The sequence below is a fragment of the Amaranthus tricolor genome, chromosome 17 (assembly GCF_026212465.1).
Source record: "Amaranthus tricolor cultivar Red isolate AtriRed21 chromosome 17, ASM2621246v1, whole genome shotgun sequence".
Lineage (NCBI taxonomy): Eukaryota > Viridiplantae > Streptophyta > Magnoliopsida > Caryophyllales > Amaranthaceae > Amaranthus > Amaranthus tricolor.
The window spans coordinates 10,425,621-10,442,614 of NC_080063.1; the positions used below are offsets into that span (position 1 = coordinate 10,425,621).

Genomic DNA, 16,994 nt, shown 5'->3' on the forward strand with positions numbered 1-16,994 from the left:
AACTTAAATGTGAGTTAATCGACTCATATTTAATTAAATATATTTATTTTTGACAATTTTGAAATGCGTAAAACGAGCAGTTTCTAAATGAAGTTATAAAGCTATGTTTAAGGGGTGAGTATGAACATTTTACACTAATTTGAAAAGATTAGTACTTCAATTATTTTTTCAATTGACCATTATTGACAAAAACAAATTTATATGCCACAATCAAGAAAGATGGATAAGTAGGGCATGAAATAGTTAAGGAATTTCTTTTCTTTCAATTTTTATTTAAAAATATTGATGAAGGAAGTGCAAACTCTTTCTTATTGAACTTTTAATCTTTAATAAAATAAAACCTATTGTAAACAATTTTCACTTTAAAGTTTGACAAAATATTTAAATTAAAAAAATTAGGGGGAAAAGTGTTTCTTATTCTTTTGCAAATGTTTCCCTTCAATTTTTTCAGAAATTAAATAAAATCCTCTAGTACTCTTAGGTTCACAATAAATCCTTTTATTCTAAAAATAATTAGCAAAATCAAAAAATATACATATTCTATCAAATAAAACAATTTTCTTAGGCCTCAGTTTAAAAAATGTTCATTTAAAAAAAAATGCTCATTCATAATTAATAATTTCTCAAGGCTTGAATATTAAAAAGATTAATTTTTCACGTGGGTGACTTCTTGTGTACTATTCTTACAAAAGTATTAACCCTTACATTTCTCAGAGACTAGAGACTGTAGAATAATTAGTACCGAATAAAATAGAGACTGGAGAGTAATTTAAAGGTGCAAAAATATTCTATTTGAATTATCCGATTTTCAAAATTGAATAATACTACCTCCTATTCAGCTGAATTGTCCCATTTTTTTTTTGGCACTATTCACTTATCACTCTTAATTTGTATTTTACTCTTAATCTATAAGTTAAAACATAGTCATATGGGATCTTGTTTGATTTGTCTCAATATAAGGATTATTAATATCAACTTTTTATAATTTTTAATTAAGCATAATTTGAGATATTAAGAGTTAAAATGTTGCCTCGGCAAGTGTGAAAAGCCAAATGGGACAGTTCAGCTGAATAGGAGGGAGTATTAAATTAGAGCACCTTGCTCATTCAACCAGCACTGCAAATCCACCATTCCTGCCTCTCCTTTCATATAATTGTCCAAATTAGTCTTCATAATTAGATTTATCATCTCATCTTATATGAGATCGTCTCACTATAAAACGTATTTATATAATTAACTAATCTTCCTAATTGATCACTTAAAATTATATGTGATCACTTTAATATATTAAATATACATGAATCAACTAAAAACGATGGTCCCACCATGAGACCCTCTCCTTTAAGAATTATGATACTTGGACTCAGGTACTGATGTCGGATATTGTACGTGTCTAAATGTCGAATACGTCTAAATTTACACCTAAATTGAAGTGTCTAAGTGTCATATAAATAACCGAGCATCAAGAATCAAACACAAGTACATGAAACAAAATAAAGATTCAGAGTAACATTGTTCAAGAATTTGCGCAGATTTATAGGTAAAGTTAGGGTTCTTAAGGATGACCAAATTGTCATTAATTATCATATCATAATCATATATAAGAGACCAAAATACAAATCATATGACTCTTTGTAGCACACTTGTTGATCTGATCAGGGGATACATTATTTACCAACCAAACTCAGAGATGCAAATGAAATGATGTTAACTATGGAGTAAGATTTAATATGTTTTTCTTGTTCCGAGTTAATTAGTTGAATTGACTGTTTCTGCTTTCCGGTAGTCCTATAAATAGTTCTGTTTCCACGTCTTGCACGCCCTTCTGCTGATCAATTAGTGATGCCGGACTGACTAGTAGAGCTGCCGAACACATTTCAAGCTGAACACATTCAAATCAATAAGCTTCTATCTCTTATGCTGGTAGAAATATACATGTTTGTTTTGTTGGTATTAAATGGTGCGTGAAACTGGCAGGGCCGTTCTGACCATAGGCAAAGTAGGCATTTTTCTAGGGCTCAGACTTAGAAAGAGATGTTAGTTAATGGAAGTATACACTTAAAATTTGCAATTTATGAGTAGTTCTTTTATCATTTAAGAATTATGACACGTCTACATTTTTAATGCTACTTATAATATATAGGACCCATTTCTTTCAGTTTGCCTAAGGCCCATACAATTTCAAGAAAGGCATTGAAAACAGGTGATGTTAATATAACGTGATTTAGCTAGAAGTTCGATTGATAAAGTTTTTAATCATATTTATCGTGTTTATCTATTACTTTGTCAAATTGTGATATTAATTAGGTGGTAATGAGAAACAAATAAAATAATATGTTTGCATATGAGATATATTTGTTACTATTAGGTGGCAATAAAAAATACTTTTTCCGTTTCACTATACTTGCAATAATTGACTTTTCATGTAATACAATGTGTTATTTTGATTATTTATATATTGAACTATACACATCTAAAAATTATAAAAACTTAATATAAATTATGAAAGTATGCGATTAGACGATTCAAATAAGATGTCACTTGACTATATTTTTTCTTACACATTAACCGCAATATATAAAATAAGCTTGAACGATGAATAGTGTCAAAAACCCTTATGTAGCGAGTATTTCAGAACGGAGGAAGTATGTTTGAGTATTAGGTAGTAATAAAAAATATATATATAATATTAAGTGGTAATAATATAGGATTTAAACTTTCAAGAAAGGGAAACAATGGATATGGACGAAAGCAAATACCTTCTCTTTTAGCCGAGCATTTTCTTTGAGTAAGAGCTTCTCCTACACAAATGTTGTTATTTAGAGTGTATAATGGTTATCGAAAATAATAAATTAATTAAATCAAATAAATTAATTAAATAAATAATTAATTGAAAATATCCTAAGATTGCAAAAAGTTTCCGTTTTGGTATAAGCATAGGTTACGGCTCGTGACTTTTGTCGTGGCCCGCGACTTTCGCGTTGGTTTTTGCAATGTTCAGTTTTGTTAGTTGTGCAATAAATAACTACGGTTAATATGGTTATATTAACTGAATAATTGGGATGAATTGATTTAATATCGACATTGATTCGTGAATCGATGTTGCGGTTTATGAAGTGACATATTACTTCATAAATGGTTGTATGCTTTTCTATAAATATAGAACGCATGCGTAAGTTATTTCTTACATGAGATATACATGGAATATACATGTGATTTCTGAATTTCTAATCCTCTCTAGCACTTTACATAGAGAACTTGCAATCCTCGATTGTAAATTTTCATCTTCTTCTTCCACTTAAGTTTTCTCATGTCGTTCTAAATTTCTTGTGCTGGGAATTTAGTGTAATTCTTTGTATCTCAGAATATATTTCCGGTTTATATTCCTAAGCACCGTAGTAGGGAGAAAATGATGTTTTAGGAAATAGCATCTCGACTGGGATTAATATTAAGTTCAATACAAAATTTTCTTGTTACTATGTTCGATATATGGTGTTCCCGAGGATGAAGTTCACATTTGGTGTATGTTAAGCAAAGGTTTGAACTTGTTATATGTTAGTAACCTACTAAGTTTTTTTATTTTATTTTATATGTTTGATTAATAAAATTAAAGTCAAAATACAACAAATTCAGAATACAAAACACAAATATAAACACAAAATAAGTTCTACTTCTACACCCAAATGCAAATGTAAACTACTGACTCATTGAATAATCGGTAAAAACTTAATATAATTTTTGTAGGATATATTTTGAAATTGAAATAGATACACTTGTTCAATTGTTCACCTTTAATTTCATCTCATTTTTTTCACAAAATTTATTTCAATACATTACCATTTAGAAATGAGATATTAAGTGGTAAGAAAAATTGTTAAAAAAAAAAATTATGATCAAGGTTTTATTACCATGTGACGCATTTCGTGAAAATTTACATTACTAATTATTTTCATTACCACTATTTAGTACCAACAACCAAAATGAACCGTAAATATAAAACTTCATTATTAAACAGAGATTAGCATAAACTGAATTACACTGAACTATTTTCTTACCTGGTCATACAACTTATCCAACTGCTCTCTATACAACGCATTCTGAAAAAAAAAAGGTCAATTAGAAATTGGTCAATTAAACAACATATAGAAGTGTAGCCTTAAATTAAAAACTTTTACTTTAAAGTGTAGTAAATTATAATGCGCAAATAAGATGGGTTTTGAATACTTGATTTGTATTATTATTAATGATAGGTAACACCTCTATTTATACAAAAAATTATGACTAAAATAAGGAAACAAAATATTAAACTATACCTAAATAATAGGAAATAAAATAACCTTAATATTCTAAATATTAAAAAAATTTTAACTTCATAAAATATAATATTCTGAAATAATATCTTTATTTTATTGTACTTTCTATTTTCCTACATAAAGTCCATTTCAATCTTGATATTTATTGAGTTGTTTCATTGATTTTGTTACATATTATAAATTATAAATTGATATTAATAATCCAACTTTTTACTCATCCACTGTTAATAATTTCACTTTTGAATTATTTTTTAATAATCCAACATTTGCCTTAATTTGCTATCAGTATAATTTTTTATTTTATGATAATTCAATGTTTTCCTTTAGTTTACTATCAGCATACCTTTTTAGTATGCTAAGAGCAAACTAAAGGCAAAGATTGACTTATTAAAAAATAATCCAAAGTTGAAATTATTCACAGCGGATGAGTGAAAGGTTGAATTATTAATATCAATTTTTCTTTTTTTTATCAATTTATATCCAAATCCCATCTACAAATTCGATGCTTCTTTTTATCTCATCAAAATTAGCGGAAAATATATCAATTGGTAACACACATATGCACACTATATCCGAAAATTAATCAATCCAGTACACCTAACCTAAAACTCGAGCAATGACCAAAATGGACACCCTTATCTACATATTTCGTTCGTCTAATTGTTTTTTTGTTATAAATTAAGTTTGCTGTAGCAAAATTGGTGAAACAGAAGAGTACTATATTGCTATTTCATACCTTTCTAGCTCTTATGTTGGAAAGACTCTTATCGAGCTGTTTTTCTAGCTCTTGAAGCTCATCAATAGAACACCCATCTAGACCATCCCCCAATAATTTCCTATAAATAATCGTAAAATTAATCAAATAATAAGTTTAATGACACTATAATAAGAGAAATAACAAAGTAATTTCTTGATTGACTTCCCAACCTTTTTGAAAGTTCAAGGTTTTTAATCCTCTTCTCGAGTTCATTAGCATCTTCCCTGTACTGCTGCATGAAAAAGAAGTTGCTATAAGATTGAAATATAACTCAAAATGAGTAATACATAAAAAATAAAAAAATAAAAAAAAAGTAATAATTAAGGTTCAATTAGACAAAAGTGTCTAAATAGTTATGTGAATACATTGTTCTCATTTCAATTCAAATTACAGGCGATAAGGTTAGTTGTCTGATAGTTGGTATTAATTTTGTTAGTTTTTGACTTTTTGAGCAGTTGTTTTATGTTTGATGGTGTTGCTAGAACATTGTCTGGAGTTCTTCGTGTTCCCAACTTGAAGAAACACATGATTTTTCTTGGTGATTTAGATAAAGATGGTCTTAGGTTTATTGATAAAGGTAGAGTTGTTAAGATTTTGAAGGTCTCAAATTGTTCATGTAAGGGTTAATTGACCTGGTGATAGCTTGTACTTGGTTCAACCTTAATGAGTTCAGTTTGTTCATCCACTTCTACGGATTTACTTGATGAAGGTAATATTTCATTGTACAACTTTAAGTTAAGCAATTTAAGATTATATTTAATTTTTAACAAGTTCATGAGTTATATGGACTTGGTTGGTAATTAATCATAATCTTTTTTAATCCCTGCCCTAGCGAGCATTTTGGTGTTGTGCACATATACATTTGATGTAAGTAGAGTATGTTAGTGTTAGACAATATTCTTTAAATATTGTTAGTATCTTTATTATTATGTAATATTCTCATAATCTTCTATTTTAGGTTAATATTGTTTTTATGTATTTAGTCAAAGGCTCTCCTTAATTGTAGCCTAGAATAATGTATTCTTAGGATGTATATAAACCAATACTCATCAATAATATTGACAAGGGATTAATCTCTAATAGTTAGTGCTTAGGGTAAATGTTCTAAGGAGAGTATGTTAGTGCACATGTACATTTAAGTAGAGATTGCGTTAAGGTGACTTGGTTTACCCAAGTCAATTGTGTAATTGGTGGAAGAGTATTTTCCAAAGGAATATTTTTAGCCATATTAAGCTTTATCTTAGAAATGATCAAAAGTGGGAGATTTTATCAAGACTTTGAAGATATGGCATGTGATTTACATGCTTATATTATGTTAAGTAGACAAAGCAAAAGTGAGTTAAGATGTTAGCGGCATTACCATATTAATGTATGTTTGGGGGTTAGTAAGTGATAGGAAAGAATCTTGAAAAAGAAAAAGTCGCATAAAAAGTGCAAGAATCGAAACAAAATGCTCCTAATCTGACCTACTCGTTTGAGCAAGTAGGGCATTCGAACGAGCTAAACCCTTGCTACACTTCATCTTAGCTACTACCTTATTGTCCACACTTAACACCACTTCCTTTTCCTATAAATAGCCCTTCCCTATGTCTTATTACATTAAGACAAAAGATATCTTTGAGCTTTCCTTACTTGCTTGAGATTATCTCCCATTGATCTTTTGTATCTCCTCTCTCTCTTAAAATGTAGGTAATTTGCATTTGTAATTCCTTCTAGATTATAAGTTTAGCTCTAAACATATAATATAACTATAGGGCAAGATTTTTTATTTTTCTTATTTGTAATTTAATCATATACACTTACATTTGTCTTAATTATTGATTGCACTGGTACACTTCCTTCCCTCATGATTCCTACTACTCTCCTTCGATTCTGCATCGATCTTGCACTGTTCATTTTACTAGTCAATACTAATAAACATAATTTTTGATTAACTTAATTACACTTACTAACAGAAGGACGACATTTTTTCTAATTTATATTATTACTTCAAACTCTCTTACATTTTATCGGAATCGGAAGAAACATACCTATTTCCTCTAAGTCCCTTATTTCTTTCCTTACTCTCTCCTTCCCTTGTCTCTTTACCTTCCCTTCCTTTTGTTTCCCTCTTGCATTGTTTACTATGCAAAAAAAGTCTCATTGTTTGTGTTCCAACTCTTAATCCAGTAACCCAAACTAACTCTTGTTTATTTTATTACGTTGGTCACTCTCCTTCTAAACATACCCTATTTTTTATTCGAAATAAGTTATAGAATCCTTTAAGCAAAAGGAAGAAAGTATTAATTCTTCCTTTAGCGGGTGAGAATTGATAACGCATATAAAAAGGTGAAAGAGAAAGCTCTCAATCACAACGCTTAAACTATATTTTTGCCAAACTCCCATAAAAATTTAACCTACTCAAGTGATTTACAAACATACAAAATATATATTCCGGTAGCTATTAGCTACTAGCCATCAGTCGTTTGTCAAACACTCTCCATAATTTATTTTTTTTTCTTTCCCTCCGCCTTTCCGTAAAAGATTATCTAAACATGATGTAATTGTTTTAAAAGATTCACAATATCACAACAAATAATATAATAAGAAGAAAAAAAAGGTGAGAGAAGTATACCAGAACATTTCTTTCTACAACTTTGCTCTTCACACCCCGCAAATCCTTCATATGCTTTTGGTATCTATCTATTGTCCTTGTTGCACTGAAACACCCCCAACCCACTAACATGGATCATTTCTATTTTCTTATAATTAAAACATACAAATCATTTTAAATTACTGCAAGGAATATTCCTTCTAAAATCTTCCACATACATAGCATAAAACGTAGTTAAAGTATTTGTTAATATCATGTAGCAAAGACAAAAAAAATGAGCACAATTTTGGAGCATTAGAGGCTAAACCAACCTTCAACTAATTTCTACTTCCAAACTATTATTTATAACAAAATTACGGTAATTTTAATAAAATTGTTCCAAAAAATAAGGAAACAAATTTTGTAACAATAACAATTTAGTTTTAAATAAATAAAAAAATAATATACAAATATAAAAAATTAATTTTAATTCAGCAAAATAAATAAAGAAAATTGACCTTAATTAAACTTATCTAGACTCACTATGATTGTATTTTGTAAAAGAAAAAATTTCAATTAATTTATCTATAATTGTTACTAGTAAGCTCATTTTAGTTGAATTACTATTTTTCAAATTGACCTTAATTAAACTTATCTATAATTGTTATAATTGAATTAGTTTTTTTATGACTTTGTAAGCCTATAAATAAGCTATGTTTCGGATTAATTAATATAGTAGTTTTACGTTTAACACTCAACCATACTTATTTTCTTTAAATTTTTCCCAACAAAGTGGTATCAGAGCTTATATTTACGATCCGTGATAATGAGTTTTAAAGAAAGGGAAATAAGGTAGAGTAGATTAGAGCAATTAAAAAAGAGAAGGGTAAAAGTTGGTGAGAACTGAGAAGTGCATCAACAAAGGTGAAGGTTGATGAGAAGTGCATCAAAGAAGAAAAAACATTTGATGATGAGAAAGAAACAAAGGCACAAGTGGTCATGAAAGATAATTTGTTCTAGAAATTAGGGTGATAATGTGCACCATTGAGAAAAGTTATCTAAAGAATCTATAGTTGGTGATAATATGCATCAACATAATTGTGAGAATGATGAAAAGTGCGTTGTGGTATGAAGAAAAGTGCTTCACAAATCATGATGATAGATGCTCCATGAAAATGATGAAGAAAATTTTCAATCAAAGAAAAATGTTGAGATTTGATTAAAATTAAAATAGTTATTATTTAGGAGTTATTTATTTTAGTTAGTTGCTAGAAGTATGTAAGTTAGTGGGATCATATTGACCCATCAAATTAGTTGCTAGAAAAATGGGAGTTAGTAGGATTATGTTCAACTACTTTTCTAGAGTTAGTTTCTATAACTAAGTTAGTTTTTTTATGACTTTTTAAGCCTATAAATAGGCAATTATTCTGATTAATCAATATAGTAGTTCTAAGCAATGTAGTATTTTTAAGTTTATCACTCTATCATACTTGTTTTCTTTCAAATTTTTCCCAACTTGAGGTTCACGTTATCTTTACAACCATAAAATGATCAATTATAATCTAAAACTCGTCACTTATAATCATACAGTGATCACTCAAACATTTAAAGTAATTTTTTTTAACTTTAAAGTGATCACTTAAAATCTTAAAGTGACAATTTAAACCCTAAGGGGATGTTTGATATGGTAACATAATATTTAATAGAAAGGAAAATGATAAAGAGGGGTAAAGATAAGGGTAAAGCTTGTATTTATATGTTGTTTGCTATAACAGTATATAAGGGAAACACTTACTTGATTACAAAAACACCTACAAAAATAACAACTGAATTTGTTACTCGACATAAATGTGTAGTATAAGAGTAAGGATATCTGTTACCTTCAAGAAAGGGATTGGATTAACCTAATATTATACCAAACAAAAAATGTGAAGTAATGGTAATTGAATTTCTTACTTGGTATTAGAAAGTTTATACCAAACACCCCCTTAAAGTTATCACTTACACAAGTGATTACCTTATCATGATCACTTATTATTTTAAAGTGGTCATTTAATACCTTACACTAATCATTTACGATCTTAAAATGACTAATTATAACTTCAAAGTTATCACTTACTGTCTTATATTGATCACTTAACCTTAAACTAATTATTTTATAGTCTCAAATTGATCACTTATAACCTAAATAGTCAAATATGCATAATTAAAATTACAAGTGAAGTGATAAGTTTTTATGATCTAATTCTTCTTCCTCCTTTTTCTTGTCTTCACTTTAAAATCCTCTTCTCTACACCGTAAAGTCCTCTTCTTTCTCATCTTTCTCTTTCCATTGTAAACTGGAGGTGGTGCTTACGAGTGGAGATAGCTAGTGACGCTAGAGATGGTGGCGTTAGAGGTGGCGATGACGTGAGTTTGTAAACGAAAGGACAACAATGAAGGCATATAATGATTGTAATTTCAAAATATGGCATTTAAGCAGCGGGCAAAGGTGGCCAACAGTGAGAAGGGCTTAAGATGGGCGGTGGTTGGAGGAACAGACCCCTAGAGCAAGAAAAGACAGGAGACAAGATAACAATTATTAAGGCTGTGATGGATCTAGGGTCAGAACAAAGATTATGGCATAGAAAATGGGGAAACAAAAATTTTTTTAATTGAAATCTCAGTAATTAGAAAAATAGGTTGTTTGCATATTAGATTTTTTGTAATTGAATAATTTTTTTCAAAATATCTTGGTATTTCCTTACAATATGTGGGGTTTGGTGGTGGTTTAAAACGGCAAGGTTTTGGTAGATTCTCCATTTTCCTTTTTATATAAAAATCGCTTATTTGATAAAGAAAGGATTCATCTAAATTCTAGAGGTTTTTTAACATTTCCACTCTAAAATAATTTATTTTTAGTAGAAGATGCATGTTTAATTTAAGTGGTAGATAATGAAACTTAAATCTTTACATAAAATAAAAAATATAAAAAAAAGAGTGGCAAAAACGGGAAAAGAAGGTGGGAAATGTTAAAGATTTACAAAATAAATTAGATACAACAATTTTAAATAATTACTAGTAATATTTATTTTAATGCATTAATTGATAAGTAATTATGTTTGCATTATAATCGTTTTTGAGTGATAAAAAATTATTAAATTATTAAAAGCATTCGTTTTAATTTTGTACTTATTTTCATTTACGAAAAAGCATTAATTCAATAAAAAAAAAAGAAAAAGAATAAGAAAACCAAAATCAGAGAGAAGAAAAGGATTTTTCAAGGTTTTTTGGGCAGTGAAACCCGTTGTTTACCACAGCAAGTTTTACTAAGACCATAAAAATCCAAAATTCTAACCTATTCGTGCTAAAATTTGTAATAGATTCATCCAAAACTCCTTTTTCTAATTTTTCAAAATAGGTGCATTTGAAGCTCAATTTTCTTTCTTTTTTTTTTTTTACCAATATAAGCAAAAAAAAAATTTCTCATATTGCACATCATTGTATTTTACCAAATCGCGGCCGATTAGAAACTAAAAAGTAAAAACTTTGACTATCTCATTAACTAATCATTCATCTTAAATAAAATAAAAAAATAAATATAAAATTTAGAAATTTTTTTTATTAAAGATTACATCTTTAGGTGATTTTATTTTAAAAGTCTAAAATTTTTTATGCTACAAAAAATTAAACTTTACATCATTTAATTTTTTAAAGAACAGTCCTCATTAAATAAAGTAAATAATAGGTTTTATGTGATCATATTAAAAATAAATAAAACAAATTGTGTTAAACTCTAATTTTTTTTCCTTATTTCTCAATCCCCTCCAATATTTTGTCTTTTAACTTCATTTCTCTATGTTTTGTTATCTCTCTTTCTTGTATTTGGTGTCTCTCTTTTTGAGGAGTTTTTAACGCATCTTTTTTTATGAGTATGGATTACCGTCTTTTTTCCTTTCTAGATTATGCTCATGAGTCCTATAAACGATATACATTGGGTTTGATGATACGCTTTGTTCCTCCCTCTCTAACCATGAATTCAGAATTCCCAACAAGCTCAATTTAAACTTAGCCGTACCTCATTCCCGAATGACGAAAGTACATCTTCTAGCCTATCGCCAGCCGATCCCCCTCCTTGGCAGCACACGACACTACATTCTTCATTGTATAATTTATACCTTCCTCTTATACGACCTCCCTCCATCCCTCACATGACATGACACTCCTATCAAATTGTGTAGTTCCCTCCCTCAAAACACCTGAAACTCGGCGTCGTAAATTGCTTCTCTCTTTTCAGTGTGATTCTCATTCTCGACACTTAAGGTGCTCAAAAACAAATATTAGATCGATTAGGAATCAGAAATCTTGATATCTAGTTTTGCAGATTTAGTGAATATCATGAAAAGATTATGACCCAAAAATTCGGATATTCAAAATCCAGATATTCAGTTTAATTCTGATCGAATATTAGTTATTCAATTTTTATATTCTTACATTTTTTTTCGCTTTTTTATAGAAAAAAATTGCGTTGTGTTACACATATATTTTTGAACTCACTTCACTTTCTTTCTTTAATCAAATATATTTTTAAAAGTTTGAAAAAAAATAATTTTGAAATATGGTTGAATTTTCACAATTCTAAATTAATTTACAATAGATTAATTACACAATTTTATTGTCAAACAAATTTTTTAGGTACATACTTTTATATATATATATATATATATATATATATATATATATATATATATATATATGTATATATACATATATATGTATATATACATATATATGTATATATATACATATATATGTATATATATACATATATATGTATATATATACATATACATATATATGTATATATATACATATATATATATATATATATATATATATACATATATATATATACATATATATATATATATATATATATATATACATATATATATATATATATACATATACATATATATATAGATATACATATACATATATACATATACATACATATATATATATATATATACATATATATATATATATATATATATATATATATATATATATATATATATATATATATATATATATGTATGTATATATATATATGTGTGTGTGTGTATATATATATATATGTGTGTGTGTGTGTATATATATATATATATATATATATATATATATATATATATATATATATATATATATATACATATATATATATATATATACATATATATATACATATATATATATATACATATATATATATTATATATACATATATATATATATATATATTAGATTTTTTTACCATAAAAGAATTGATTTTTTTTTTCTACAGTTCTTTTTTTTGTGATATAAGAGTTGTTTAATTTTATTTTGTTTAATAAAATAAACTCGACTCATAAACAATGAATGTATCAATTGAGTTGGGTTCACAAATTAAATGAGCTTGTTTTCTAAAAAAAATATATAAAAAAAAAAAAAAAAAAAAACCTTTTTCATCAATGAACTGATTGTGTTATAATTTAATTCTATATTAAAACATGTAAAAACAAGATTAGCATATTTGGAATTTTTGATATTCTAATGAAACGATGGAACTAAAAAGAGCTAAACTTGAAAAAGAGAAAAACACCAAGAAAATAGGTTTAAGTTAACAACAAAACTTGAAAACTAAACCTTTCTATTAGGAGATCAAAATATGATTATAAATAAGACCAAGAATTTCAGATATTTGCATAAGATAAATTGTTGTTCCATTTCAATACCAAAAAGCTGTTTAACTTTTTTCATGTTCAAAATGGGCATCAAGGGGATTTTTTTTGCAAAATGTACATTTTTAACATTGACATTTCTTAATAAATTCAAACATGTAAAATTCAAATGAAAATATTTTTCATTTTAATTAAGTAAAGTTCAAGACAACAAGGCACATGCCAAATGTATTCTATTTTCTAAAAATAGAATGTATAAAATTAACTTGGCTGTTGGAAAGATCTTCATTTTCATATGATATTGAGCATTTCAAGAAAGTACTACAAGTGCTTTTGGTAAAAGTATTGTAAAACTTTTCAAAATTAGTTTTAACCCTCCCAAATTAGAAAGTAAGACAATTATTTAAAATATCGGTTTTTCTGATCTATATCGTCTTACGAACATAAATTAAGAAATATTAATTTCATTAATTAATCAATATAGTTTAAGAGAATTCTTTTTATATATTCTCTTGAATATAATAATTTCTTATCTATATTAATAATTGTAAATAAAAAAAATAAAATACTTACAAGAATCATCTGAAATAAAATTAATAAGCAAAGTTATGATAAGTGTTTCTTAACATATGTCTTTGTAACATAGATTAGATAAATCCTTAAAACATAAACTATATCTTGAAAACAAAACATTTTCGAAATCCCATAATTAGACTTTCCAATATTTCTAAAAATATTTTGGTTGGGAATAAGTACCATTTCAAATTATGGATTTCAATTATGAAATCATAAATGAAGAATTTGAGAATAACAAGGTTTGAGTTGTCATTCTCAAATTCTCAACTTTAACTACTTTAAAAACAATGGTGAAATTTAATCCAAATCCAAATTTTAAAATTTTTGATTTGCCAAACAATAAGTTTGAGTCAATATCAAATTTCTAAATGAAATCATTGTTCCCAAACGTGGCATAGGCAATTGACGGTATTTTTTTCATATATATAAAAAATGAATATACTAGTAAATAAATAATCCAAGATTTTTTGAAATTGAATATTTAGCTTAGTTCTTTAAGCATAGAATATAAAAGTATAAGAGCTACTCTTGTAAGAAAGTGTCTATTGGTGAGAAGATCTTAAAATATAGAGCTTATATGCTAATAATTGTAATAGTTGACCTACTCAACTCATATATAAGAATGTTTCACGATCAGATTGTAAAGAAATGAAAGAGAAGTATTGCCAAATGACAAAAGCTTAAAGTCATAATGAACAATATATATACACTCACACGTAACTTCTATACAACCTTAATCTTATCTTTTTTTTTTTATACACCGGGTATGATGATGATATCTCATCATTCAATTCTTGCCGGACATGATCATAGCTCCTTCAAATATACTAAGTATGTAGGTGATGATGCATACTAACACATGCAAAAATCCAATTACTTCCTAAATTTCATTGATATATTTGAGAGATATATAATGTATTTATATGTTCCATAGAAATTGTTATAGTTGACTCTAAAAGCTCTTTTATTAGAAAGCCAAATATAACAATTTCAATATTTGTACTATTTTTAAGAAAGTTTTGAAAAAAGAAAAAAAATAATTCCATTTATACTACTTTTGGAAAAAAATGATGATATTTTCCTTAATAATATGGTTAGCTAGTGTAGAAGTAGAGTAGCTAGTAGTACTATCTGAAATTAATGTTCCACTTGTCAAGTATATCTGCAATACCATTGCTAATTAGCTAACTTTGGTAATAATAGTACAATGGAGGACCACCTTCCAGCATCATCAAAGATTCTACAAATCCTCTTATAAAATTTTTTACATGTAAAAAATTTTTTAAATTTTTTTATATGCATAAAATAATTAAATTGATGTGAAAAGATGAACCAATCAGTAATTGAGCCAGTAAATTAAAGATCAATACAATCTCCAAGAAAAATTCATCCCCATCCTAAATATTTGCTTTTTTATACATTGATATCTAAATATTAGGTGTTGAATCCCAAAAAAAATACAAGAACTAATTAATAGGTTAAGTTAAATATTAACAATAAACTCAATCAAACTTTTAAACTAATTGTTAAAATAATTAAAAGTCGAGAATATATTATTTAACCATGTAATTATTATATGTAAGAAAATTTGTTAATATTAATCTCAACTATTACTTATTGACTTAAAATATCTCTAATTATTATTTAATCATGTATATCCTAACTATGGATTACAAAATTAAATAATAGTTAAGGCTATTTTGAGTTAATTAGCAATAATTAAGAGTATTACTTACAAATTTACATATATAGTATTACCAAAAATCTATGGAGTTTTATGTTGTTTAAACAAAATATATATATATATATATATATATATATATATATATATATATATATATATATATATATATATATATATATATATATATATATATATTTGAGTAAATATATAGGAATTACTAAATTTCTGTTTGGAGGGGCACGGATATAATATATCTACTACTCTTTTTCTCGAATCTGACTTGTGGAAATTTACTTATAAATTAATAAATTATACTAAAAAATATAGAGAATTAATTTGAAAAAAAATAAAAGGGGAAAAGGGTTACCTTGAGCTAGCAAATTCATAGAGTTTGCCAGTAGGAGAGAAAATGATGAGTGCAACTTCAGCATCACAAAGAACAGAAAGTTCAAAAGCTTTCTTCAACAATCCATTTCTTCTCTTTGAGAAAGTTACTTGTCTGCTTGAATCATTTTCTATCCTCTTCATCTGAGTCTTTCCTCTCACCATTCTTCTTCTTTTGGAAAAGTTCCCAAACAAAATCAAACAAATTAATTAAACCCAGATAAGAAAATTAATCAAGAAAAAAACCCAAATTTTGCTTTTATTAATTTCAGCTTAATTTAGAAAAATAATGATGACCCAGATGAGAAAATAAGTCAAAAAAAAAGTCAAAATTAGTAGATCTTAAGATTAAAAGGAAGAAAATCACAGATTCTAAAAACCCTAGATGGGAAGAACTAAGAAGAGAAAATGAAGGAAGGGAAAATTTTATTTGGTGGGTTTGTGGGGAGAATAATGAAAAATTAAAGACATTACTGTTCCCTGTTTCTTCTACCACCACTTTATATTATTATGAAAAAAAGAAAAAAGAAAAAAGAAAAAAAGAAAGATGGAGAAGAGAGAAAACCTCATCTCTTTCTTCTTTTAGTAACCTGAGGAAAAAAAAGGTAAGCCAGAAAAAGCATAAAATAAAAAAGGAGTAAAAAAAGTGGAAGAAAGAGAATATTGTGTAGATCGTGCAAGTTGGGAGTCGTCATTGGTTGGATTTATTTATATCTACTCCGGCTCCAAAAATTTTATTTACCCACCAAATAAATTATTTATCGAAAATATTCCTTCCAATTTATTAAAAAAAAATATTTATTTTTTCATACTATCCAATACAATTATTTAATGTTTAAAATTTATTTATTATACATAACGAAATATTATAAAAAGTAAATATTAATAATTTTTGCATTGAGACGAATTAAATAAGATTTCACACGATTATGTTTTAATTTATAGATTAAAAATAAAATAAAATACAAATAAAAAGTAATAAGTGAATAGTGATAAAAAATAAATG

The 16,994-nt window shown here is 26.8% G+C and overlaps 1 protein-coding gene across 3 annotated transcripts; it reads right to left on the minus strand.

The window, feature by feature from the left end:
- Positions 1–1,570: 1,570 nt before the first annotated feature.
- Positions 1,571–16,697, minus strand: LOC130804022 (agamous-like MADS-box protein AGL19). 3 transcript variants are annotated; one of them, XM_057668311.1, is made up of 8 exons: positions 16,554–16,697; positions 15,972–16,160; positions 7,685–7,769; positions 5,241–5,302; positions 5,050–5,149; positions 4,056–4,097; positions 2,760–2,801; positions 1,571–1,882 (listed from the first exon to the last, which is right to left on the minus strand). In XM_057668311.1, the coding sequence occupies exons 1-8, from the start codon at positions 16,556–16,558 to the stop codon at positions 1,754–1,756; spliced, it is 654 nt and encodes a 217-aa protein (XP_057524294.1). In that variant the 5' UTR covers positions 16,559–16,697; the 3' UTR covers positions 1,571–1,753. The 3 variants fall into 3 exon arrangements, with proteins under 3 accessions (XP_057524294.1, XP_057524296.1, XP_057524295.1); XM_057668313.1 differs by having other exon boundaries at positions 15,972–16,157; positions 16,554–16,681; XM_057668312.1 differs by having other exon boundaries at positions 5,241–5,299; positions 16,554–16,662.
- Positions 16,698–16,994: the final 297 nt, after the last annotated feature.

Bases quoted from the DNA above. Each gene is read 5' to 3' on its own strand.
- LOC130804022 (XM_057668311.1), bottom strand. The intron at 7,770-15,971 runs GTAACCCTTTTC...GGGGTGTTTCAG, and splicing joins TATGAATTTGCTAGCTCAAG to TGCAACAAGGACAATAGATA. The intron at 5,150-5,240 runs GTTGGGAAGTCA...GATTATTTATAG, and splicing joins AACCTTGAACTTTCAAAAAG to GAAATTATTGGGGGATGGTC.